General features: G+C 56.1%; 1 protein-coding gene and 1 long non-coding RNA gene across 13 annotated transcripts in view; one reads left to right on the forward strand and one right to left on the reverse strand.

Moving 5' to 3' along the window:
• EMID1 (EMI domain containing 1) overlaps window positions 1–24962 on the reverse strand; it is a 45351-nt gene extending 20389 nt beyond the window's left edge. For 4 of the 12 annotated variants that reach the window (XR_004926835.2, XM_036123092.2, XM_036123093.2 and 1 more), the window contains exons 1-12: window positions 24806–24962; window positions 18498–18611; window positions 18012–18115; window positions 10341–10424; window positions 9248–9309; window positions 7187–7307; window positions 6742–6831; window positions 5811–5966; window positions 4702–4791; window positions 4505–4557; window positions 3957–4019; window positions 3808–3852 (exon numbers count right to left, since the gene is read on the reverse strand). Coding sequence is in view for 11 of the 12 variants with exons in the window: in XM_036123092.2 (XP_035978985.2) it covers window positions 3808–3852; window positions 3957–4019; window positions 4505–4557; window positions 4702–4791; window positions 5811–5966; window positions 6742–6831; window positions 7187–7307; window positions 9248–9309; window positions 10341–10424; window positions 18012–18115; window positions 18498–18611; window positions 24806–24906 (1083 nt within the window). In the remaining variant the exon portion in view is untranslated. The remainder of the gene's footprint in view (window positions 1–3807; window positions 3853–3956; window positions 4020–4504; window positions 4558–4701; window positions 4792–5810; window positions 5967–6741; window positions 6832–7186; window positions 7308–9247; window positions 9310–10340; window positions 10425–18011; window positions 18116–18497; window positions 18612–24805) is intronic. The other 8 variants (XM_036123097.2, XM_036123098.2, XM_036123099.2 and 5 more) reach the window with 4 other exon arrangements.
• On the forward strand, window positions 9262–12442 carry LOC118555176 (uncharacterized). The gene is made up of 2 exons (XR_004926838.2): window positions 9262–9888; window positions 12047–12442. It is a non-coding gene; the product is annotated as an uncharacterized LOC118555176 (long non-coding RNA).
• Window positions 24963–25229: the final 267 nt, after the last annotated feature.

Genomic DNA, 25229 nt, shown 5'->3' on the forward strand with positions numbered 1-25229 from the left:
CCTCAGTTTGTTTTTCAGGGTCCATCGTAAGTGCCCAACTCTTGATCTCAGCGTCGTGAGTTCAAGCCCCACGTTGGTCTCCTTGCTGGTTGTGGAGCCTACTTAAACAAAAATAAAATAAAAATAAAAAATAAGAAGCTTTTGCACAGCAAAGGAAACCAACCAAAAAAAAAGAAAAAAGAAAAAAAGAAAAAAGAAAAGAAAAGAAAGAAAAAGAAAAACAAAAGGCAATCTATGGAATGGCAGAAAATATTTGCAAAACACCTATCTAATAAAGAGTTGATATCCAAAACATATAAGGAATTTATACAACTCAATTGGAAAACAACAACAACAACCCAACAGATAACCCAATTAAAAATAGGCAAGGACCTGAATAGACATCTTCCCGAAGAAGATACATAAACGGCCAATAGGTATGTAAGGAGATGCTCAAGATCGCTAATTATCAGGACACCTGGGTGGCTCAGTAGGTTAAGCCTTCGGCTTAGGTCATGATCCCAGGGTTCAGCCGGGAGCCTGCTTCTCCCTCTCCCTCTGCCCGCCACTCCCCCGGCTTGTGCTCTCTTCCTCTCTGTCAAATAAATAAATAAAATCTTTAAAAAAATCACTAATTATCAGGGAAATGCAAATCAAAACCATAACTTTAGATATCACCTCATACCTGTTAAGATGTCTATTATAAAAAAAAACAAAACAAAAACCCAAGAGAGAAGAACAGCCGGTGAGGATGTGAGAAAAAGGGAACTCTTGTGCGCTGTTGGTAGGAATATAAATTGATACAGACTTTATGGAAAACAGAATGGAGGTTCCTTAAGAAATTAAAAATAGAATTACCATACAATCCAGTGATCCCACTTCTGAGTATTTATCCAAAGAAAACAAAATCACTATCTCAAAGAATTATCTGCATTCCCTTGTTCACTGCAGCATTATTCACAAAAGCCAAGATATGTAAACAACCTTAGTGCTTGTCAATGGATGAATGGATAAATGAAATATGCCGTGTATATATGTATGCATATATGTATGTATGTATGTATATAATGCAACATTATTTATCCTTTAAAAAAGAAGGAAATTTTTCCATTTGTGACAACATGGATGACCCTGGAGGGCATTATGCTAAGTGAAATAAACAAGACAGAGAAAGACAAATACTGCATGGTATCACTTATATGTGGAATCTTAAAAAAAAAAAAAAAATGACCACAGAGAAACAGAAACAGAGTAGAATGGTGGTTGCCAGGGCCTGGGGCAGGGGATGGGAAATGGGAAAGTCGATAAAGGAATATCAATTTTCAGTTACAACATGACTAAGTTCTGAGGATTCAACATACGGTATGGTGACTGTAGTTAACGATACTGTATTGTATAACTGCAATTTGCTAAGAGAGATCTTAAGTGTTCTCACCACATATACACATACACACACACACACACACACACAAAGTGTGTTTCTTACAGAAAAGTTTCTTACAAAACTAAACATACTATATGATCCAGCAATTGCACTCATTGGCATTTACCCAAATAAACTGAAAACATGTCCACACAAAACCCTGCACATGGATGTTTATTCATAACTGCCAAAACTTGGAAGCAACCAAGATGTCTTTTAGTAGGTGAATGGATAAATAAACTGTGGTACATATGATGGAATATTATTTACAGCTAAAGAGAAATGAGTTATCAAACCATGAAAAGACATGGAGGAACTTTAAATTTAAGCATATTAGTGAGGAGGGAGGGATGAAGGGTAGAGCACCAAGGATTTTTAGGTCAGCGGAGCTACTCTATATGATACTACAATGGTGGATACATAACAGCATACATCTATCAATACTATAGAACGTACAACACCAAGAGGGAACCCTAATGTAAACTACGGACTTAGGGTGATAATGTGTCAATGTGGATTCAGTTGTACCAAATGTACCGTTGTATGTGAGATGTTGATAGTGGGAGAAGCTAGGCATATTTGAGGACAGGGAGTATATGGAAATTCTCTGTACTTTCTGCTCAATTTTTCTGTGAACCCCCAAAAATGCTCTCTAAAAATAACTTTATCAATTAAACAAAACAACCAACCAAAACAAAAATCCTGGCAACCTTACTGATCTAGTAATCTTAGCAAACTTAAAGAAGGATGAACACAAAATCACACCCAACTATCTCATGATCAACCTGTTGAAAACCAAAGGTAAAGAGAAAATCTTAAAAGCCAAAGAAAAAAGACGTATTACATGCAGGGGAACAACAAGAACCACAGCCAACTTCTCATGAGAAGTTGTAATTCTCTATGTCAGCCAAAAGACCATGCATGGAACAACATATTTAAAGTGCTAAAGGGAGGAAAACTGCCAAACTATCATTGTATATCCAATTGAAAATATCTTTCAAAAATTAAGGGAGGGGCGCCTGGTTGGCTCAGTTACTTAAGTGGTTGACTCTTGGTTTCGGCTCAGGTTGTGATCTCATGGGTTGTGAGACTGAGCCCCATGTCGGGCTCCCCACTCAGCAGGGAGTCTGCTTGATGACTCGCTCCCTCTGCCCATCACCCCATGTGCTTGCTCTCTCTCTCTCAAATAAATAAATAAATCTTTAAAAAGAAATTTAAGGTAAAATGAAGACAGTTTTAGATAAAAGCAGGGAGGATTTGTTGCCAGCAGACCCATACAGGCAGAGCTAAAGGACATTCTTTAGGCTGAAGACAAATGATACCAGATAGAATCTGGAGCTACAGGAAATCATTAGAAATGATAAATATGTCGGTAGATGTGAAAGACTATTTTCCTAACTTCTTTCAAAGTCAACTGTTTAAAGCAATAACAACAATGCATTGTTGGGATTATAACAAATGCAGAAGTGAAATATATGACAGTGATAGAGCAAGGTTAGAAGGGGGCAAATTATACAGTTGTAACATTCCTATTTATACATGAAGTGGTATAATATTAATTGAAGCAAATTGTGATAAGTCAAGGATGCATATTGTTATCCTGAGAGCAACTGTGAAAAAGTAACACAAAGTCATTGGAAGAGATAAAATGGGACTGTAAACAGTACTCAATCTAAATGAAGACAGGAAAAAGGGGAAAAAATTAAAAAGATGGGGTAAATAGAACACAAATAGCAAGATGGTTGACAAATGGAACCGTATCAATAATTCTACATATCATTAAGTGTAAATGAACTCAACAGTCAAGATGGTTTAAAAAATAAGTCCCAAGTATATGCTGTTTACCAGAGATATACTTTAAATAGAAAGACAGGGTTGAAAGCAAAAGGATTGAAAAAGATATACTATGCAAATGCTAAGTATAAGAAAGCTGGTGTGTTTATTTTAGTATCAAAGTAGAATACAGAACAAAGAGTATCACTAGAGAGAAAGATATTAATTTCATAAAGTTGACATTAAAATCCTGAACATGTATGCACCTAATAACTAAGCTTCAAAACACACTAAGCAAAAATTGACCAAACTAAAGGGAGAAATAGACAAATCTACAATCATAGGTGGAAAGATGGAGAGTGAAAGAGAGAAATATAGAGTGTCAGACAGAGACACAGAGGAAAGAGAGAGACAGAGAAACAGATACAGAGACAAAGAGTCCAAGTGAGGGAGAGGGATGTGACCCGATCCTAAGAGGTTGACAGGACCCAGAGACAAGGAAAGAGAGAGATGGGCCATGCCCTGGACAGGAGGGAGAGTCGGGAGCTCTGGTTGCAGTGCAAGGAGCCAGAGCAGGGTCTGGACCTGTGGGATCCCGGAGGGGGTGCTGTAAGGGGGGCAGCATCACTCACCCGCTGCCCCGTGGAGCCTTGGGGGCCAGGCTCCCCACGCAGTCCCTGTGTGGGAGGGAGGAGAGGTACAAAGTCAGCTATTGGGTGGTGTGACCCAGGGACCCCAGGACTCCCCAGAATCTTCCACCAAGGGTTGCCTCAGTACTCACTCTCTCTCCCTTCTCTCCTGGGTGGCCAGAGATTCCTTTGGGTCCAGTGGGGCCTGGAGGTCCCTGAGCAACAAGACAGGGCCTCACTCTTGTGCTGAGGCAGGATGGGGTGGGCAGGGACTTGGTAGGGCAGAGAGGTCAAGGAGGGAGCCTCAGTTTGGCCTGAGCCTCTGGGTTCTTTATCACACTCCCAGTGCCTGGCACACAGCAGTGACTTTGTACAGCTCAGGGTTCAGAGTTATGGCCCTGGAGTCAGAGAGTCCCTGCCCTGATCCGGAAGTTGCCATGTGCTGGCAGCAGCCCTAGGTCAAGAACCTCTACCTTTCCTGGCCGCATGTGCTGACAATACTTGTTTCTCCTTACATGGACTGAATGAAAAGATTTATGGAAAGTAGTTTGCATATTAAGTGCTCCATAAATGCTTGAATGAATGAATGAAGGATGGATGGATGGATGGATGGATGGATGGATGGATGTGTGGACTGATTAAGTGGGTGGGTGGATGAATGGATGGACAGATGAATGAGAGCAACTGGAGAACTACCCACCATGTGTCCAGGACTCCCAGGGATGCCCATGGGACCAGGAAGTCCAGGGGGACCTGGAATAAGACAGGATGTCCTCAGGACTGAAACAAAGTACAATGCCAGGAAGTCCACCATCCGCTCCCTCCTGAGAGCCACAGCCCTAGTCCCTCTGCCATTTCCCCACCCTACCCCTTACCCTGGACCTGGACTCAACTTACCCATGGGCCCTGGGGGGCCTGGGAGTCCAGCTGGTCCCTGGGGCCAGTGGCTGCTGGTCTCAGTGAAGGTATTGGACAGTAATGGGTCCCCTGGGAGGAGGAAAGATGGTGAGTCAGCAGGGCTGGGCTGGAGTATGACAGTCAGTCTTTACCTGCCACCTCTGCGAAGCCAGCTGGGACTGCCCTGTGGGATAACCTGCAGTGTGGTTGGGGCTACCAGGCAACTGCTCCAAGGGTGGGGAGTGTGGAGAGTACTGGTCACACGGGACCAGGAGGCAGGGAGACCTGGGTTCTAACCTTACCACAGTCTAGCTGGTGACATCCTGCAAGACTCCACCTCGCTGAGCCTGAACTGCCATATGTCAAATGGGAATAATAGTAAAAGCTACTGTTTGTTGACCACCTACTTTGTGCCGGGCTTCTGTGCATGGGGGTCATGGAGCTCTGGGAGAACTGTACAGTCAGTCTCCCCATTGTACAGATGAAGAAACTGAGGCTTGGGGAAGGAGAAGGAGTGGTGAGATGGAATGAACGGCAGGATGGGGCAATACAGGAATGGTGCCCAGCCATACACCAGAGATAGGGCACAGGTAGGATTGAATCTGGCCCTCCAAGCTCTGACCACTGGCAGCACGCATGTAGGTCAGGCTGGGGAGGAGGCGAAGGATACACGTCAGGGCCCCGCTGGGCGGGGGTGGGGGGGAGCTTTCTGAGCACAGGGCCAGGGAGCACAGAGCTCATTTCCTGCTGCCAGGCCTTGAGCTTTCCGGTGCTCTGAGGGCTGGATCCTGGCCAGCTCCAAGGCTTGGCAGGAGGGCCTCATGCCGGTGGTTCCAAGCACAGGCTCTGGAGGACGCCTGGGTTTGAAGCCAGCCCCCCCAACCCCCAAGTCCTGGCTATGTGATCTCCCCTCTCTGGCCCTCAGTTTTCCTCATCTGAGAAGAGAGGAGGACAGTGGCATCTGTTGGGAGACTGGGTGACATGTAGCTGACCAAAGGCAAGCCTGGTAAACAGAAGGTACCTGGTAGATGGCCGCAGTACTGGGGTGATGGTTATGCCAACCTTGCCCCCACCCCACCATCATCTCTCGTGACCCCCGAAGGACTCACCATACTGGGGGCTCCGGGTGTGGGGTGGTCCAACAGGGGCTGGGGGCCCAGGGGGCCCCGGGGGACCAGGAGGCCCGGGTGGGCCTGGAGGTCCCTTCTCTCCAGGGGTGCCCACAGCTCCAGCCTGGCCAGGGCTTCCTGGGGGGCCCTGAGGACCTACAATGGAACCAGGGAGTTGGTGGGCATCTAGGAGGCAGGCAGGCCCAGGGTGGCTGCAAGAGGGCAGGACAAGGCAGCCTAGGGGCATGGGGTATAAGAGGGCTCCAGAGGCCACAGGCCCAGGCCTGTCCAGGCTCTGACCTCCTTGGCCATGTAGGGGGATGAACAGCTCTCTTCAGGGGCTTTAGGACAATGGACACTTGGTGCACAGTAGATTCTTAGGAAATATTGATTTCCAGAATGTTCTCTTCTCTCCCTTCCAGGCTTCTGAATGAATTGTTCCCTCTATCAGTCCTCCCTTTGTTCTGCCTGGTGTCCCCTTCAAGTCATCCTTTAGGCCTCAGCTAAGATGTTACTCCTACCAGGAAGCCCTCTCCACCCCTCACCCCATCCAGGCTGGGTCTACGCTTCCTTCCTTGGGCCTCCCATACCTGCAACATCCCCCAGAAGAACCCTGGTCACATGGTGGGAGGCACTGCTGTTTCTCCACTGCCTGGGCCCCCCCTCCCCACTGGTCTGGGAGCTCCAGGAGGCAGGGACTGATCTGACCCCACCCCAGTGCCCAGCTCAGAGCCTGCTAGGGTAGGTGCCCAGGAAGCATGGGTCCAGTGAATGCAAAAGAGGGCTTCAGGGAGCCCAGGCGCAAGTGGAGGGGTGCTGAGCTGAGACACAAGTGGGTGGAAGGGGCCAAGGCTACCTTTGGCCAAGGAAGCGTTCACTGACAGGGCTGACCTGGATAGCTGGGGGTAGGGGCAGTGCTGTGGGCACTCACCTGGCGGGCCTCTCATGCCCATTGGGCCTCGGCTGCCAGTGTCTCCCTTGGGGCCAGTGGGCCCAGGAAGCCCCTGGCCACCAGCTCGATCTGGGGGAGAAAGTTCATCAGCTTGGCAGCATTTGCCCGACCCTGGCCCCAGCCCCTCAGCCAGCCCTACCATCTCGAGGGAGCAATGGGGCCCTCATGTTCTCTCTGGCTCTCGGTAGCCCTGGGGCAGGGGGGTAGGCAGGGGTCAGTTTCATCCAGGGTCCCTGCCCCCAGGTCCACTGTGTGGGACAGGGGCAATGGGGCTGCCGGGCCCTGTCCCCTCAGGCCCACTGGAGAACCGGGAAGACCGAGGCCCAGAAGGGGGTCAAGCTGGGAGTCAGTAGCAGGGTGGGGACTGGAATCACTCCCTTGATTCATTCCCGCATGGGAGCATGCCCCCTACTGACCCACTCACCTCGGAGGCCTTCATCCCCGGGGCTGCCCTGGGCAGCTGGGGAGCCCCAGAGTGGGACGGGGTCCCCGGGGGCAGCTGGGGTTGGGAGCACTGCCCGCTCAGTGACAGTGAGCACCGCCACCTGTGGAGGAAGAGGAAGACAGGGTAGGTCCCAGGGTCTCACCAGGGACAGGCCAGCTGTGGGGCCCCCGTGTTGGGTGCGGTAGGCCCATGCACCCAGCAGAACCCAGCTTGGAGTGGAGACCCAGGGCTCAGAAATGACTGATTTTCAAACTGCACAATTCATCCTTAGGAAAGCCAATACACGCGGTCACTGCCACCCAAGTGGAGCTTTGGGTCGCTGTGTTTGCTGGGCTGTGCGGTTTTTCCCACACTGACCTGCATCAATAATCTGAAACTTCTCCTGGTCTCTTAGAGCACCACAGGCTGGAAGGATTTTTACTAAATTTGGAGGGAAGTTTGGGGGGGTCTGACATGAACTAGAGGCCCTGGGGTGTATACAAAACCACTTTGGGACCCAGTGTGGGGGAGCCTCTGAAAGGTCAGAGGTGTCTGCTGAGCCACTGACCGAGGATTAAACAGGGGCCAGAGGGGCCTGGGTGGCTCAGTCGGTTAAGCAACCGACCGTTGATCTCAGCTCAGGTTGTGATCTCAGGGCTGTGAGATCAAGCCCTTCATCGGGCTCCGCACTCAGCGCAGAGTCTGCTTGGGATTCTCTCTCTCCTCCCCCTCTGCCCCTCCTCTCCTGCTCACGTGCATTCTCTCTCTAAAATAAATAAATAAAATCTTTAAAAAGGTGGGGGGCTGAATGCCCACTGACTGGGAGTGGGGGGTCGTGTGGTCCCGTCCAGAGAACAGCTGAAACTCTTGGGCAGACCCTGAATGGAGAACCATGCCTCAGATCTGAGACTGAGCCCCTCATACCGGCTTCTCTCGGGAGGAAGTCCAGGGAGCAGTGTGGGCTTCCTGGAGCTCCCACACCTCATAACCGGGGTTCTAGCACATGCTGTTCAGAAGCTTGGTTTTTCCCCCTGACACGTGACAAAATGGAGGTGTTGTGGATGGCTGTCTGTCTGGTATTCCACCGAGCCATGCACACTAATTCCGCAACCACCCCTTCGGCCGTCTGGTTTCCAAATTTCCCTATCCATTATTAACATTTTGATAAACATCTTCACATCGACTCTCCTTAAGATAAATTCCCAGAGTGACGGAGGAAAAGATATGCAGATTAAGTATATACGTCTCTATGTGTGCTTAGAAAATCTGGAAGAAAAAATGCTTAAATGTTGACCGTTGCTCCCTCTGGGGACACAAGTGACTGCTGCAGATGGCTTTCTGGTAGGTTTTTCACAGTTCCGAGTTTTTCATGTTTCTAAATTTAGAATGTCTTACTTTTTTTAAAGATTATTTTAGAGAGAGAGCGAGAGAGCGTGCGTGTGCTCGCATGAGCAAGAGGCAGGGGAGGGGCAGAGGGAGCGAATCTCAAGCAGACTCCCCACTGAGTGCGGAGCCCAGTGCGGGGCTCCATCTCACAACCCCCAGATCATGACCTGAGCTGAAATGAAGAGTAGGCCGCTCAATCGACTGAGCCACCCAGGCGCCCCTAGAATGTCTTACTTTCTAATTGCTAAACCCTTTTTATCTTGAAATAACTTGAGATGCCCAAAGATGTTTTGCTTTGGAAACTGGGAAGATAGTATTATTATGGTGGTATGGGTGTGGGGGGATAAAGGGCAAAAGTGACAGGGCAAGTAGGGGACCCGGCCATGGGCTCTGGGGGATGTCTGCAAATCTCTGGCTGGGATGGGGATGGGGCTGCACAGGGGACCTTCGTAGGCCTCCCCGGGGAAAGGAGCAGGCAGGCCACCTGACTCTGAGCAGGCTTCCTGGGGAAGGGCACGGCAGGGAGGCTAGCTTGTTCTGGAGGGTGGTGGGCGCCTGCTAGGGAGGCCACCTGCTCGTGGGTGTTAAAGCTCAGCTCAGCTGCACTGTGAGAATGATGAGCCGATGGGGTGTGGGGGTGTCGGGAGGGGGTGGGAGGGCCAGCTGCTCACCCACCTTGGCCTCCAGCACCTTCAGCCGCTCGGTCAGCTCTGACACTTTGCTGCAGTTGAGGCAACCTGCAGGGAGGGAGGACGCTGGGCCCAGGTGTCTTAGGTTCCCTGTGGAGCCCCTCAGCCCCGGGGTGGGGGGCAGAATAGAAGCAAGGGGACAGACACCTGATGACCCCACCCCATGAGATGACCCAGCGCAGGGAAGGGGCTATAGCCATGCCCTGAGGGTTTCCTTTGGCTCCAGAGCCTCCAGAGCAGAACCAGGGACCCACCTCTTGCAGCCTTGGCATCCAAGATGCCTCCTTCCCTGGAAGCCAGGGCAGGAAATCCTGTTGCTTCCCCCTGGGTGGGGCTGGCCTGGGCTTGCCGGCTTTGGGGACTGACACATCACAGCCTGGACTGCGCTGGCCTCAGAGGTGCCCCCCTCTGATCCCTCCCTCCACAGCCACCGGCCAGCTCCTCTGGCCTCCCCAGCGATACCCCTAAGTGATCCGTAGCAGTTCTGGCCCGTTATGCAACCTCAACCTCCCAGCGGCCACCTACTGGGACTAGTGCTTACAGGCTCGTCTCTCCACGATCCTGGGTGTTGGGACGAGTGTCACTCCAGTTCACATCTGAGGACACTGAGCTCAGAGCAAGGGTGCGGTGAGTCCTTAATGAGCACAAAGTCTGGGGTCGAGTCCCAGCGCTGCCCCTTCCTGGCTCTGGGCCTTGGGCAGGGCAGATCTCCTCTCTGACCCTCAGCTTCCTCCTCTTTAACATGGGGACAATGATGCTTTCCTGGGGCTGGGAGATTTAAATGAGTTGACAATGGAAAGCACCTGGCACAGTGCCTCACTCATTGCAGACGCTTAGAAAAGCATCGTTTCAATAAAAAGAGGAAACTGGGGGCTTGGGCCCGCGTCTGCCAGTCTGGGGGTCATGGGTCTTGGGGTGCTGGGCCCAGGTCGGACTCCCTCTAGGGCCCTGGGGTGGGCACGCCCCCTAACCCTCCACTGGGGGACCCAGCCGGCCTCAGGACCATCACCACATTGCCCAGGCCCCCACCAGGCCTCCCCTAAACTGGAGGGACCCCAAGCAGCTGCCCCGGCACCCACCTGAGAAGGCTGTGGGCCGAAGCGCCATCCGTCGCATGGCGTTGCCCGACCATCTGGGCTCCATGAAGCCAGACGAGCCTGCAACTGAGGGACAACGGGGGTGAGGGCCCTGCCGGCCTACACCATTCTTGTTTCAGACCCCGCCCTGCCCATCTGCCGCTGTCGCCCCAGCAGGGATCCCTACTCCCCTTAGCGCAGAGGGAGACAGAGGCCCAGAGAGGTGGGACAGTTTCCCGGGATCACACAGCATGAGCTGGGCTGAACTGGAACAAGACAGCCAACCTGATGGGGTTGGGGACAGCGGCGGGCAATGGGTGGGGGCCATGGTGAGGCTTCCCCAGGGACCCCGGCAAGCTGCATGGGTTAAGAACTTAGAGCTAACAGATGCAAGGCCAGGTCCCAGCCCTGCTACTCGCTGACCTGTACGACTTGTCCTCTTCGGACCCGCCTATTTTCCCATCCGTAAAATGGGGTCCTAAGGCCACTACATCTCCCAGGCTGGTGTGAGGCCCGAGGAAGGCGATGTGTGTGAAGCAGCGCACGGGGCATGCAGTAGGCAGCTGGGACATCGCTGTCCACCCTCTCCCTGCCCCAGTTGGTAAGAAGACACAGAATTGGATCCAGCCCTGGTTTTAAATGAAAACCAGAGGGAGGCTGGCTGCCTGGGAGGGCAAGGGGGGCTGTGTTCCAGGAGCCCACCCCTGCCACCACCCCTACGGAGAGCCGGCCGCCCTGGCCAGTCTGGCTTTGGGGGCCTGGTTTTCTCCACAGCCAAAGGGATGGGCTGGCCAAGCCAGGGGCAGGGCCACAGCTGGAGGGGCTCCAGAGCCAGCGGTAGCAACTGCCCCCCTCCGCCCCCCAGGCCTGCCTTTTAAGGCCCCACAAGTGCCGTCCGGGGGGTGGGGGGGGAGAAGACCCAAATAAGGCGCTGGCCCGGCAGCTCAGAGCCAGGCTGTGGGTTAGTGCAGGGAGTGAGGCGCCGGGAACTCAAACCAGATGGGTGCCTCTGGCCAGCCCCCAGCAGGGAGGCCGCTAGACCCTGCTCACCATGGGGCCTTTGCTCAGACTGGGCCTGCAGCCCCAGCACGCCCTCCCTGGGGACCTGTGACTTGCCCCAGAGCAGGGAGTGAATCTCACCCAGGACAGAGGAAGAGGCAGGTTGGCAGCCCGAGACTGGGTCAGGGATTGGGGACAGGTGGGGGGGGAGGGGGGAATAACACTGTGAGCCATGGCCAATGTTAAGTGCTTTATATCCCCAGCTCAATCCTATATAGTAGGTAATAACAGCTAGCACTTAACTCTGGGCCGGGCACATTCCACTAAGCACGTCTCATATACAGTCTTAACTCATTATCCTCCCAAAGCCCAAGTGGGTGCTAGTATCACCTCTACTTTACAGATGGGGAAACTGAGGCACAGAGCTCCTCATTTGTCTATGCTCAGACAAATGGATGAGTGAATAGGAATCTCTCTCCTGGGGGAAAACAAGAAGGCTGGAGCCTGGACCTGAACCCAGGTCGGCCTAACTCCAGGGCCTGACCTCTCTCTGAGCCAGCCTGCACCTTGAGTCAGCCCATCGCGCAGAGGCAGGGAGGCCTGGCACCAGTAGGAATGCTGGCTCCAGAGGAGAATGGGCTCCCCGAGCTCTCCTCACCCTCTTTGCTCCCAGGTGAAGACATAAAAGGCCATTTTATTACCCTTTGCAGGACGCCGAACAAAAGAAGCCGCTGTCTCTCCAACCCCGTGGAAGTCTGGGCTTTTTCTGGGATGAAGTCTGGCAGGGCATCTGCCCAGCCCGCCCACCCCCGCTACCCTGCTATTGTTTCCCTGTTTTTCCACGGCATTCCTCTAACGTGTCCTGTAACTGTGTCGGTTCCCAAGTCCGCTGCCCATCATCCGTCACCCCCGTCTGGCTGGAATGTGAGCCCCACCAGGGCAGGGACCTAGCCTGGCCTGTGCATGGCCTGGAAAAGTGCCCGGTGCATAGTAGGGCCTCCGTGGCCTCAATACACCTTCTGTTCATGAAGGCATGAGTCGCCGGCTGAAAAACGAATGCAAAGCAAACAAAATAAAAGGCAAAATAATGTGGACAACAGACACAATGGTCTTAAAAATGAGCATAAATCTTCTAACATCACACGAGGGGTTCCCTGAGTTATTTGTGCACTTGTGGTTGGAAATTCTTTTCATCCAATTTGCTTTCATGCATTTCACTGAGAGCCAGAGAGAACTAGAAAAGCTAATGAAAACATGGTCTGACCATCAGCATAGATGTAACTGGCTCAAAGTAATGGCAAGTTAAAATTTTAAAAGGAAGGAAGGAAAGAGAGAAGGAAGGAAGGAAGTTAGTTAGTTAAAGAAATAACAAAACTGTCCAAAAAAATCCCAGAATATGTCGGTTTTGGTTTCAGGATTCACAAAAACGATCCCCCAAACTCCTCCAAATTCTAATAAATGGACAGAACTACTTTAACGGGCAAACCAGGTTGTAAAATGGTCCTTTAGCATAGCAAATCCCAGTAGGGAAAAGGCCGAGGGTTGGGGGGAGGTCTTCTGTTGTTCAAAAATATCACATCCTTCCCACTGATGTTGGGCTAGGGCCCTTGGAGCAGACCCCAGTAGGCTGAAAGCCCCCCTCACCCCAGCCTGGTGGTCTGTCCCAAAGGGCTGCCCCTCAGCCCCAACCTCGCCCTCTCAGGGGCTCCAGGCTGGGTCTAGGATCACAAACCCCAGCTCCATTCTGGAAGCCTGACAGTGGGCTACTTTCCACCACCTGGGAGGTCTCCACCAGTACCACACACACACACACACACACACACACACACACACTGCCTCCTATCCCCTTCCCGGCCGCGGTCAGTCCTATGTCACCTCCTCCAGGAAGTCTTCCCAGACAGACCAAGGTACCCACCAAAGCTCCCCCCTGAAGCTCTCATCACTCCATACTCCCTGTCTTGATCTGCACAAGGACGGCATCATGGACAGTTTTGAGCCCTGTGCCCCCACAAGCAGCTCCCCTTTCCTCTGCCCAGGACCAGGGTTAAGCTAAGAAGCCCCTTCTCATTGGGTCCTCATGAGAACATGAGGCCCAGAGAGGAGAGGCTACCTGTCGGCACAGCCAGGTGGGGCGGTGGGGATTCAAACCCCACGCTAAGCTGGGAACGCAGATGCGAGAAGTTGAGAGTGTCCCTGGGCTTCATCTCTGCCTTTCTCTCTGTGGACAGGCGCTGGGAGAGGGGCTTTCTCATGCACAAGCCACCCACAGGTCTGCCGGGTCCAGTGACCACAGCCACAGGGATGCTGCCTCCCCAGCCCCCGGCCAGGTGTCCTCCTGGGAAGTTACATTGCAAATGTAAATATTTGCTGCTGTTGGCCTGAACCAAGGATGGGGTCAGGGGTGGGGCCGGGAGCTCCGAGAACCTCCGGCAGGCCTCTGGGAAGCCTGTCTGTGTCTGGCCTGGCCCGCTCTTCAGGGTAAGATGAGGTTCCCATTCGTAGGTCAGGTACTGGAGAGACAGGAGCAGTGCTGGTAGGATGGGGGCCATGGTAGCCAGGTGGCAGCTCTAAGAAGGTCGCAGGCAGAGGGGACAGCTGCTGCCCGGACTGTGGGGTGGGAGAGAGGGCCAGTGTGGGCCGGGGCTAAGATGGAGGGAGGGCAGGGCTGGAGCACATCACCGGGGCAGCCAGGAGGGTGGAGAGGGGGGCACTGGCTGGGGGTGGGGGATGGGCTGGCAGGAGTCAGGAGATGGGGGTCGCCAGGTCTTCTAGACGGGAGTGGAGTAGAGGGGTGGCGGACCTGGGCAGATTCCTGCAGCACTGAGCCCACAGGATCCTGAATCCTCAGAGCAAAGCATAAACCTGGCCCTGTAACTGGCATTTAGTTAGGGATGGAGAGGTGGTGAGGCCGCCCCAACCTCCCATCTGTTCTTCAGCTTTTCTGCTGTGTGACCTCGGGCAAACTTCTTCCCTCTCTTGTTCCCCATCACAGAAGACAAGGGCTGTGGGGGTCCCCAGATGGGGAAGGGACATGTGTGCTAAGGACAGTGGGGACACTGAGGGGCACACAGAGGTCGCCTGACTCCAGGGGATCCCATGGGAGAGGAGGGGTAGGGAGCTCCTCTATCTTTCTGTCTGCGCGGGGTTGGGGCTGAGAAGCGCTTCCGCCAGTCTCATGATGCCCCAGCTGTCTGAATGTCCTCCCCTGGGAGTCCCCGGCTGGTGCTAGTGCAGAGGAGAACTCCTGGCCCCGGGTCATACGGATGGACTCTGAATCTGGATGTGACCCTGAGCAAGGCATTTCCGTCTCCCAGCCTCGATTTCTACATCTGGACCTCCTGCACCGTGACACGATAGCATGACGCCAGTGAGTATGAGTCATGGTGCTGGGCACGGCAGACAGGGGATGCTTTCCTTCCCCTCGTCACTGTAACTGCGGGAGGGTCTCGGGTTGGGGGGGGCGGTGGTGGATGCTGCAGACCTCAGGTCAGAGCCCTGGCTCTACTCTGAGAATCCCAGCTGCAAAGCTTACTTGCTGTGTGACCTTGGATGAGACCTACGCCCTCTCAGCCTCACTTACGTCATCCGGACAACGGGGCTGATGGGTGAAAGATCTGTCTGCTGGGACTCTCCCCAGGCAGGATCACAGGGAGGCCACAGTAGCCCTGTCCTCAGCAGGGCCCACCAGGGGGTCAGGACCAGCAGACAGAGTACCTTCTGGCCTTGGCCCTTCCTCAAATGTTTTCCAGTGGGAGTGGGCAGCCGGGTGAGACCTCAGTCTGTCTCCCTCCCTGCCGTCTAGTCCCCCCTTCCCAAGGGCTGGAGGCACTAACAGAGGCTTGGTCAGGCAGGTCCCAATCCTGGCTCTTCCCATGCTGAGTGACTCCAGGTCAGCCCATTCACTTTCCTGAGCCTTGGTTTCCCCATTTGTAAAATGGGGCCCATTCCAGTCTTTTCCTCCCAGGTTGTCATGAACATCAGAGAACAGCCTCACTCATCATCACAGAGCGAACATTCCCATTCTGCAGATGGGAAAGCCAGGGCTAAGAGCTGTGAATGAGTGAAGAATCTGGAGACTAGGGCCCTGAGAATGGGGGTGGGGAAGCATGGGGAGGCCTGTTTGCTGAGCAGCTGACTGAGAATTGTGGTCTCAGAGGTCAGAGGCAGGATAATCCCAGAGAGCCATCACAGAATCCCCAGCACAGGGGCCTTCGGCTCATAATAAAGTACAAGGTGGGTACTTTTCCATCCAGGTGACTTCCAGATAGAGACAAGATTCAGAGAGGTGTAGTGACTTGCCCCAGGTCACACAGCAAAGCGTGGCTGATCTAGATCTGGATTCTGGAATGATGGGTGCTCCCTCTCCTCCTTCAGGCCACCCAGGCTGCTACGGTGACACAGCTCTGTGGCCCCAGGTCCATGTCCCAGTGCTGGGCAGACTATGAGGTCAGTCACCAGCAGGGGAAACAGCTGGGGGAGCTCAGGTTCAACCCAGCTGTCAGAGGAAGGGCAGGGCCTGGGATGGGCCTGCAATGTCCTCACAGTTCCCCACCCCCATTCCCAGGGCTCCTAGCAGAGCAGTTTTCCAGAATATCCAGGTCCGGGCATCCCTTTACTGAGCTCTGACTGTATGGGTTTGGGAGAGGCCCCTCCTGTCCCATCGATCATCACATTATGCCCACCCTGGGCAGTCACTCCACCTGCAGGGTCTTTACTGTTGCATTTCATCCTTGAAACATCCCTGGGAGGCAGACTCTAGTATCCTGCCCGTTTCACAGGTGAGAACACTGAGGCTTAGTGTGGGGGAGCCCCAGGCCCTGCAAGAGCACACAGCCGCTTGGTGCTCGTTAGAGAGGGTGCCCCTCCCTCTGAGCGGGCACGAGACGAGGGCCACCTGCACTGCAGCCTCCCCACCCCCCAGCCCAGTGCCCTTGCACAACGACTTGCACAATGCATGGGGAGTCCCCGGCCCAAGGCCACACAGCTGGCGTGTAGCAGATCTGGCCTGGCCCCAGGAAGCCCTGGATACTCCTGTCCCCAGGCTGGGATCGGAGGCCCTGCCGAGGTTGATGGCTGATGTGAGGGGCGGCCCAGCCCAGCCCCTGCCAGAGCCCTCAGCCTTGATCCTGGCTTCTGGATGCACTGCCGCCAGCTGCGGGACTCAAGGGCACAGGCTCTGCCCCCACCTGCCCCCACCCTCACCAGCTCCAAGATGGCCCCGTAGACCTCGGAAGGTCTGCCCTTGAGAGCGAAGCCAGGGACACAGTGGCCTTTGTCTGGGCAGGCCCTGCCTGGGCTCAGGCCTGCTTGGCCCAGGTGGCCCCCCCACTCCGGGGATTCACCCTTCCCCCCCCCCCAGCTCCTCTGTGGCCTCTTTGGCAGGAGCCCCTCCTGGCTGGCTCACCTCCTACCCCCTGGGCCCTTCTGCCTTGCCCGCTTTCTCCCAGCAGGGAGGGGAGGGTCCCATTCCTGGTTCCCCGTCACTTCTGCCCTCCCACACTGGCCTGGTGGCCACCTCTCTCTACAGAACCGCTGCTGGGCATGGGCAGTCCCCCGCTCCCTCTGGCCATCCCACCAGAACTGGGGACTCCGCAGCCCCACAGGGGAACCTGCCAGGCCCCCTCCCCACCCCACTTTGTGGTGAGCTCTGCCCCGCACCCTGTGGGACTTTGGGCATGGAACTCCACCTCTCTGGGCCTCTGTTGCCCAGTCTGTGAACCAGGACTCTCATGGGGTCCCAGGGAGGTGAAGCATGTAAGTCTTTCAAGAAGCACCTATGAATGGTGATTTCTCTTAACATTATGTTCTCCTGATCCAGAGGCCATGTCTCACATGTTCCTGTTTCTGGAATCAGAATAGGTCTTGCAACTGATGCTGCTTTGGGGGCCCCGAATGCCCCTTTCCACTGAGGTGCCTACAGGACAGGTTCTCGGGGCTGGTTCTAGGCTGGTCTGGAGGGCCATTCTGGGAACACAGCCCTTGGTGGGGTTCAGGTAGGCAGTGAGGGCGGGAGGCACCCAGACTGCTTAGCAGAGAGGCAGGTGCCCTTGAGGAGAGGGCTCTCCAGGTGAGCATGTGGCCAGGGTGTGGGGAGGCCCGGGCTGTGTCCTCCGCATCGCAGAGGTGTTGGGCGCTTGGCCCTGAGCCACACATGTGGCCTGCAGAGGAGGGGGCTGGGCTGAGAGTGTCCCCCGTACGTGGGACACGCACTACGTGTGGTGCACCCGTCCCTCAGGCCCTGACTGCCACTTAGCAATTGTACACCCGCCACCTTCCTGAGCCCGGGTTTCTTCACCCGCAAGACGGATACAAGCATCCCAGCCGTGCCAACCTTGACCAAAGTGGTGCTTTGCTTCTGTGAGCTGTGAGCACATCCAACGGACACGTCCAGATGGGTTTTCCCCAAGCTTGGAGGAAAGACTGGGACGGTGTGACTCAAGATGTGAGCTCCACGGCATGTGTGGAATTTCTCCAGAGGTCGTGAGAGCCCCCCAAGAGGCAGGCGGTCAACACCTGGGCGGCCAGCAGGCCCCAGCTCTGTCCGAGCCATGCCTCACTGGTGGGCCCCGGTGTGCACGCTGCTGAGCATGCGGCGCCCACCGACTTAGCAAGGGTTCACTGCTCCTGCCGCGCGCCCGAGGGAAGGCACCGGCCCGCACCTCAGGGTGGTCCTACCTTCCTCACAGTTCACCCCTGAGTGCCCGGGGCAACACCTCCACTCACGCGCGGTCACCGTCTTGTACATCACCTTGTACGAGGGTCTCACCACGGTTCTGTAGCTGAAAGAAGGGCCCAGGGGACCGAACTCAGACAGAATCTTCTGCCGCCTTTCCCACTCACCTGGATGTCCATGGGGACAACGTCCGGGGTCCTCTGCCACCTCTGGGCCCCTCTGGAGTCTCTCTCCTCCTGCATTCTGGGATTCAGCCCCTCCAATCCCTCCTAACCCCCCAGGTTGGGGGGGGATCCAGATACTAACTGGACAGGGAGTCCCTGCAAGCTGGCCTGTCCCCAGAAGTGAAGCCTCACTAAGTGAATGCATGTGGGTAAATGGTGGAATCCTTCCCCCAGGAAGCCCTCCAGGTGCCCCAGGAGCAGGAGGGGAGGTGCTGAGATTGGGCATAGGACCACCGGCTTCTGTTCCACCAGGGTCTCGCTCACCTGCTCCCCGGGCAGCTCATGGGCCAGGGGCAATTCTGCAGCACTCGCTGAAGGTAGGTGCCATTTTGCACGTGGCATGAGATGGTCCGGGTCACCACAAAGGAGCACCAGTTCCTGAAAGAGACCCACAGTGAGGAAGCTCAGGTGCCATGCACAGCCCCTGCCCAGGACCCCAGGGGGATGAGTGAAGAGGTCCAGTTTCTCTCCAGGAGCCCCGAGTCTCTAGATGGAGAGACCCCTGAGCTCTCAGAGTCCTTTGGGCCCCAGTGGGAGTCTCGGTGGCACTGTGGCTGAGGGGTGAATCCAGAGCTCTAGAGGGGGCAGCTGTGCTGGGGGCGCTTGAAGGTCTCAGGGGATGAGCTGCAGGGAACAGAATGATGGTTCCCTGCTCAGGATCCCGCAGCACTTTGCACCCCTGTCAGGCTGAATGAAGCTGGCGATTCATGTCTGCCCTCTCCCTCCCCTGGCATGACAGAAGAGAGGCCCTGTCTCTCTTCTCCTTGGGTCCCCCTTCTGTGGGACAGCCAGATGTTCCAAGCATGGAGGACTGACTTCTCCAAATGCCAATTAATAATCATAGTGCATCGCATATATTGAGCACCTACTGTATGATCCATAGTGCACTGCATATATTGAGCACCTACTGTATGCTAAGGGTATTTACATTCACCTTCTTGGTGAGCCAGGCAGGTACCTCCCCACATTTTACAGAGGGGTAAAATGAGGCCTAGGGAGGGGAAGACAACTGCTCCTGTCCCAGAGCTGACGCATGGTAGAGCTGGATTTGCACCCAGGAATGTGGATGGCCCAGCCTGGGCCGACTCCATCCCAGAGACCTCAGCTCCTGTCTCTTCCCCATCTCCTGAGCCACGGTCCGTGGTTCTGTGAAGGTCCCAACCTGGGAACCTGCTGACCCCAGGCTCGAGGCCACAAAGGAAAAGTCTGGTGGGGTGGTGGGCTCAGGCCGCAAAGGGTCACCTAAAACAGTCCCTCCTTCCCCAGCCCTGGCAAAAAATGCAGGGCCCGTGACCCTGTGCAGGCTGAGGGCTGCTGAGCGCCTGGAATGTCTGGGCCATCACAGAGGCATCTGCCGCCACCGAAATCCCGTCTCCCGGTTGCTGGCCCACCCAGAGGACCATGTCCTTGGCAGGGACCTGCCAATTAACTCATTGTGGGACCCTGGGGAAGTCCCCTCCCCGTCCGGTCACCCTGGAATCAGTCCAGGAGGCAGGAACAGCCCCGCCAAAGGCAAAGCGTGGGAAGGGATGGCTCTGTTTAGACCAATGACCTGGCAGAAGCTCCACGCAGCCGGTGGCCAGCCAGCCCACGGGAGAGGTGACAGGGGCTTGTTGCAGCGCTGTTGGGAACGATGCAAGACCAGGAACAGCCTAAACAGCGGCAGGCCGACTAGACACGGAAAACCAGATGCTGAGCTAGAGCCCAAGTTCTCCCCGCGCAGACCACGTCTGGTTAAGTGAAAAACCCAAGTGCAGACCAACAGGCGGAGAACGACTGCGTTTCTATCCAAATAAGAAAGCCCAAAGACTACTTTTACATACACGCACGTACATAGCTATATGTGCATAAAGGTAGGAAAAATCACAGGCTCGCGGCAAATTGCCACCTCTGGGGGCAGAGACTCCGCTCTGTCACCTGGACTAAACTGTAGCCTTCGGTTATCATGCTTGCCGCACACCAGGCGCTGGGGCCAGGGCCCTTCCCACGCCAATTATGAGCACCACTTTACAGACGGGAAGACTGAGGCTCTGGGGTCTGGGATGTGCCGCAGACGCCCCGGATGAGCAACACGGTCACGGTTGGAACCCAGGTCCATCTGACCCTAGAGTTTGCACTCTTAACCTCCGGCTGGCAATTTTTCTCCTAATGAGCAGGTGGGGATTTTAAAAGTTAAAAAAATACATTTCAAAAAGGCCCCCCTGCCCTTTAGATCCCCTGGGTCTCTACAGCTGTGCTTTGGAACCTGGAGTTTTGTTTGTTGTGGGGGGGGCCTAAACCCCTTTGAGAAAGTCATGTCGGTTGTGGCTGCTTTCCAGAAACATGCATAAAACTCAGAGTGCAAGTTTTGCGGGAGCTTCCTGAGTGCTGTCCCTCATACGCACACGCGCACATACCCCTCCCTCCATGCCCACACCCTGGACTGGGCTGGGGGAGGTGGGCCTGGGACTGCCCACAATTGCCTGACCTGCTCCTCTTTACCGGGGGTGGGAGCTAGAGAAAACAATTTTCTTCTTCCTTAATTAAAATCGCCCCCAGGTGGGTCACTGCCTGGCTCCTTGGTTTACTTCCCATGAGCTAGAGTTTGCTTGAATCCCCTGCTTAGGAGATATGGGGCTGACGGCTGACTAGCCAGAAGGGGATACTCAGGCTATGTGGGGTTCAAGGTCAGCCCCCGGCCCCTCCCCTGGGGCGTGGGGAGTCACCAATAACCACACCCCACCCCTCCCCGACCTTGAAGACCCCAGCCCCCGCTGTTCCCAGGATAAATCCAATCTTCTGCAGAGCCCTGGAAGAGGGCTGGACCCTCTGTCTACTTTCCACCAGGGCCGCAGGACCTCTTTCTAAAGCACAGACTTAATGCTGCCACTGCCCGCTGTGAGTCTGCAGTCCGCCATGGCTCCCCATTGCCCTGTGAGCCCAGACCACCCGGTCCTGCATGCTGTTCTCCTGCACCCTCCTGCTGTCCCTCTTCCAGCTTTCTGCGCTCCCTCCAAGTGCTGGCTCTCCCCCACCTCAGATGTTTGCATTCAGAGTCCCTCTGCCCGGAAAGCCCTTCCCTTGGCTCCAGCAAACTCCTGTTTGTCCGTTAGGTCTCAGTCTTAAGGTCCCAGGAGGGGTGGGGCACCTCCAGGGGTCCCCTTCAGCAGCCCTGGGCTTTTCCCTTCCCTGCAGATGCCGAGGGAGGGCACTGGCAGGGACCAAGCCACAACGGGGCTCAGCCTGAGGGTGCTCAGGGAACGTTTGCTGAATGACTGAATGACCAAGAACAGACAGTGGGCCTGGGCAGAGGAGCCAGGACCCAGGTTCCCAGAGATGTGTACAGTACTTGGAAGCCTGCCTACAATCCTGCTGCCCCTGGGGGCCCTGTCTCCTGGGACGTGGTCAGTGAGAAGGTACCCGAGAACCCTCGAGGCTGAGCCTGTGGGATGGGGCTAGGGCAGGCGCTGGGAGGAGGCACTTCCCTTCCGGGCTTGCCACTCGTGCCCACTCAGCACCTCCCAGGCCCCCAGAGGCTGCCGGAGGAGAGAAAACAGGCCAGACCAGCTCAGCCTGGCACGGGCCGCCCCATAAGACCCCCCACCCACTTGCCCTCCACCCCCTGCCATGGGGGCCCAGGGGACTTTGTCTCTGCGGGGCCCAAGGCTGCGATCCGGAACAGTGATAGGGGCTAATTGCAGGAGGCAGCCAAGCGGGCCAGGGGCCAAGGGCCGTTATGAAAAGAAGAGGAAAGAAAGGAGACGTACAAGGTGGGGGCGGGGTGATTAGAGCCAGAACCCCACTCTGAAGGCCAAGTTCCAGTCCTGGCCCTGCTGCTTCCTAACTCGGCGACCTTGGACAAGGCCCTGACCCTGTCGGCGCCTCACTCGGCCCATCTGCTGATGGGGACAGCAGAATCTCCTCTGACAGAGGAGACTTCACACGCACCGCATAGCCCCGTGCTAATAGCTGTTGTTCTCAGACTGGGACGCGGACCCCACACCCCACAGCTGGGGTCCATCGGCTTCCCAGAGACACCCCAGCACGGCACGTTCCGTGCAAGGTCCTTCCCTTGACTTTGGGATAGGGATTGCCAGGCTCTGCATTTTACAGGGGTGGACCCTGGGGCTCCAAGAGAAGTCACGTGGCCGGGTCACCCATGTGGGCGCAGAGCTGGGGTTTGAGCTCCCGGGAGAGGAGCTGGGGAAGAGAATTCTCCCCTCTCCTTGATTCTAGGACTTGCCCCAAGGAAGCCCATCCTGCAGGAGGAAGTGGCCTGGGCCAGGACACTGGTGACGGCTTCTACTCAAGAACCACAGCGCTGAGATGGGGTCATTAAAGGAAACAGGGATTCAGGAGGGAAGGGACCTCAGGGCGGGCAGGAAGCAGCCCCAGCGGGGATTGGGGGACCGACAGGGGGCAGGGGTGAGCCAAGGCAGCTCTGCACAGCCCCTGGGCACCCTGGTTCCGGGGGTCTCAAAGTCTTGCCACATTCCTAGGGCTGGGGCAGCCCCTTGGATGCCTTCCAGGGCCTCCCCCTCCCCAGGCACAAAGCCTCTTTTCTGCCTCTGATCCCTTGGCTGCCAAGGGGTGCCTGGGGTGCTGGGCTGGGGGTGGAGGGAGGGCTGGGATGTGATGCCTCCATCAATGCTGGGACGTGGCCACAAGGGGAAGTCCTGGCAGCTGAGGACCACAGATTCCTCCAGCTAGGGGTCCCTTCCTCCACCTAATGTCAGTGATAGCAGGAACCACTGTTCGTCCTTCCTGTGGGGGTCCATCCCCCCTCAGAACAGGCCAGTGGTTAGGGGGCAAGGGGAGGAAAGAGGGGACCTGCCTGAGGTCACACACTGAGTGAGCGCCAGAGCCAGGGCCAGAGCCCTGGACTCCTAACCACGAGCTGCAAACCTCTCCCAGACCCACAAGCTGACACCTTCTCTTTGGGTGCCAAGGACACTGGATTGGGAAACTGGCTGGCCTGGATTGAGGTGCCAGCCTCTCCCTCTCTGGGCCCCAGTCGGATCTGTAAAATGGGAAAAACGGCGTTGCCCACAGGGCTTTGGTGATGCTAGGCCACTGTGAGCCTTCCAGGACTACCAGCTACCTGCCCTGGGCCACCATCCTGCTCCGATCCAGGAAGCCCTGGGGGCGGGGGGCGGGCGGTGAGAAGCCCAGGCTGCGAGGCCCTGCCCTGGACTGGTTGGAGGGCAGTCGGGACCTTAAGCCCTCTCCACCATCATCCTGAGCCTGACCCTGGGAATTCAAGTTTAGGGTCTTGGTCATCTTGGCACCTAGGATCCTCGGGGTTCACATTCATACCCTGGGCAGGTCATATTCTCCCTCTGAGCCTCAGCTTTCTCCTCTATGAAAGGGGGACCATCAAAATGCATGCCTCCCATGGCAGTTGGGAAGATTCTGGAGGTGGTGGATGCAGGTAAAATGCCCAGCCCAGGTCAGCTGCGGTCAGCATACGGTAGGTGGCGGCGGCTGTGATATCTGCCACCTGCCTGTCCCTGCCTCAGATGCCTTGGCCACCTCTGCCCTCCAGCCCTAGCCGTGTCACCTGCTCTTGCTAGCCCAGCAGGGGCATGCTGGCCCCTGACTACTGGGAAAGGGAATTTCTGAAAAGAATTAAAGAATTGAGGCCCTAGGGGGCGGGGGCCGGGAAAGGCCTTTGAATGGGATGAAAAGGCCTGAAGAGGCCTGGCTACTCAGCATTGTCTGCCTCAGACAAATGGCTGGCCTTCCAGAGGGGACCCCAGCAGGGGTGGGGGCTGCAGCCAGGACAGGGGACAGGTTCAAACACTGTTATCACAGCCAGAGAGACACAGATTCGAATCCCAGCACTTCTATTAATGGCCCACGAGCCCAGAAGATTATGTTGATTCTCTAGGGTCTCAGTTTGCTCATCTGCTAAATGGGGACAGTGCTTCCTACCTTACTCAGTCCTTGAAGGATTAATGACCACACTGCAAATAAGGGGCTCCTCCCTGGGGAGATGCTCCACAAACACCAACAGAGAGAATGTCCCCAGCTCCAGAAACAGCGGCAGGAACACAGAATGCCAGGTCCCTGGGGTGGCCACTGACCCACGGATCTGTGAAATTCCACCCCAGTCTTCTTCCTCCGAGGGAAATAAATAGCCGGGGTACTAAAAAAAGCCGAGAGCAGGGAAAAGGGAGCAGGGCTCCCCAAGGGTCAGCCAGGGGATGTGCTGGGCTTTTCCTCCGTGCAGGCAAGGGGGCCCTTGAGCTAGGGCGATGGAAGTCCCAGGAGGCGGGCTTCTCCCCCGTTGTTCCCTTCCCCCTCCTCTGGGGCTCTGGAGGTGAAGTGGTGGGGAGTGGAGGGGGCTGGAGGGGAATGCCGGCTCCGGACACACGGAGTCGGGGATCCCCGCACCGCCGGGAGCCTCCTCCAGATAGCGGGGCTGGCCCAGGTCCCTACTCCCATCTGGCTGGCACCGAAGTGGGGGACCAGGTCCCCTTCCCAATCCTTGGCTTGCACGGAGGTTGGGGGGACGTGCGGGGGGGGGGGAGTGCCTGGAGTCCCGGCCCCGGGGCTGGCAGGGCACAGAGGTGGTGGGAGGCAACCCTTACCTGCGTCCGGAGAACGGGGCTCCCCCGACGCTCCACGCGGCGCCGCCTCCCGGGAGCAGAAGCCCGAGGCAGAGCAGCGCCCAGGCCCGCGGGCCGCCCATGCTGCGCCCGGCGCCCTCCGCGCGCGGCCCCTCGCCGTCGCCGCCCCCAGCCTGCCGTCCCCGCCCGCCCGCGCCGCCAGCCTCCCCCGACGCGCGGAGCCCGGTTCCCAGCGCGGCGACGGGAGGGCGGGCGGGAGGCGGGCGCGCGCGTTCCCGGCCTCGCCCGGCCCCGCGGCGCGGCCCCCCGCCCCCTGCGCCGCCGCTGCCAACCCGGAAGGAGCCCCGGGGGGTCGGGCGCCCCCTCCGGGAGGCCCGCCAGGTGCCCACCTGAGCCCGGCGCCCTTCGCCGCGTGACCCTTTGAGGGCCAGGGGCCCAGTCGGAG

The sequence above is a fragment of the Halichoerus grypus genome, chromosome 13 (assembly GCF_964656455.1).
Source record: "Halichoerus grypus chromosome 13, mHalGry1.hap1.1, whole genome shotgun sequence".
Taxonomy (NCBI): domain Eukaryota; kingdom Metazoa; phylum Chordata; class Mammalia; order Carnivora; family Phocidae; genus Halichoerus; species Halichoerus grypus.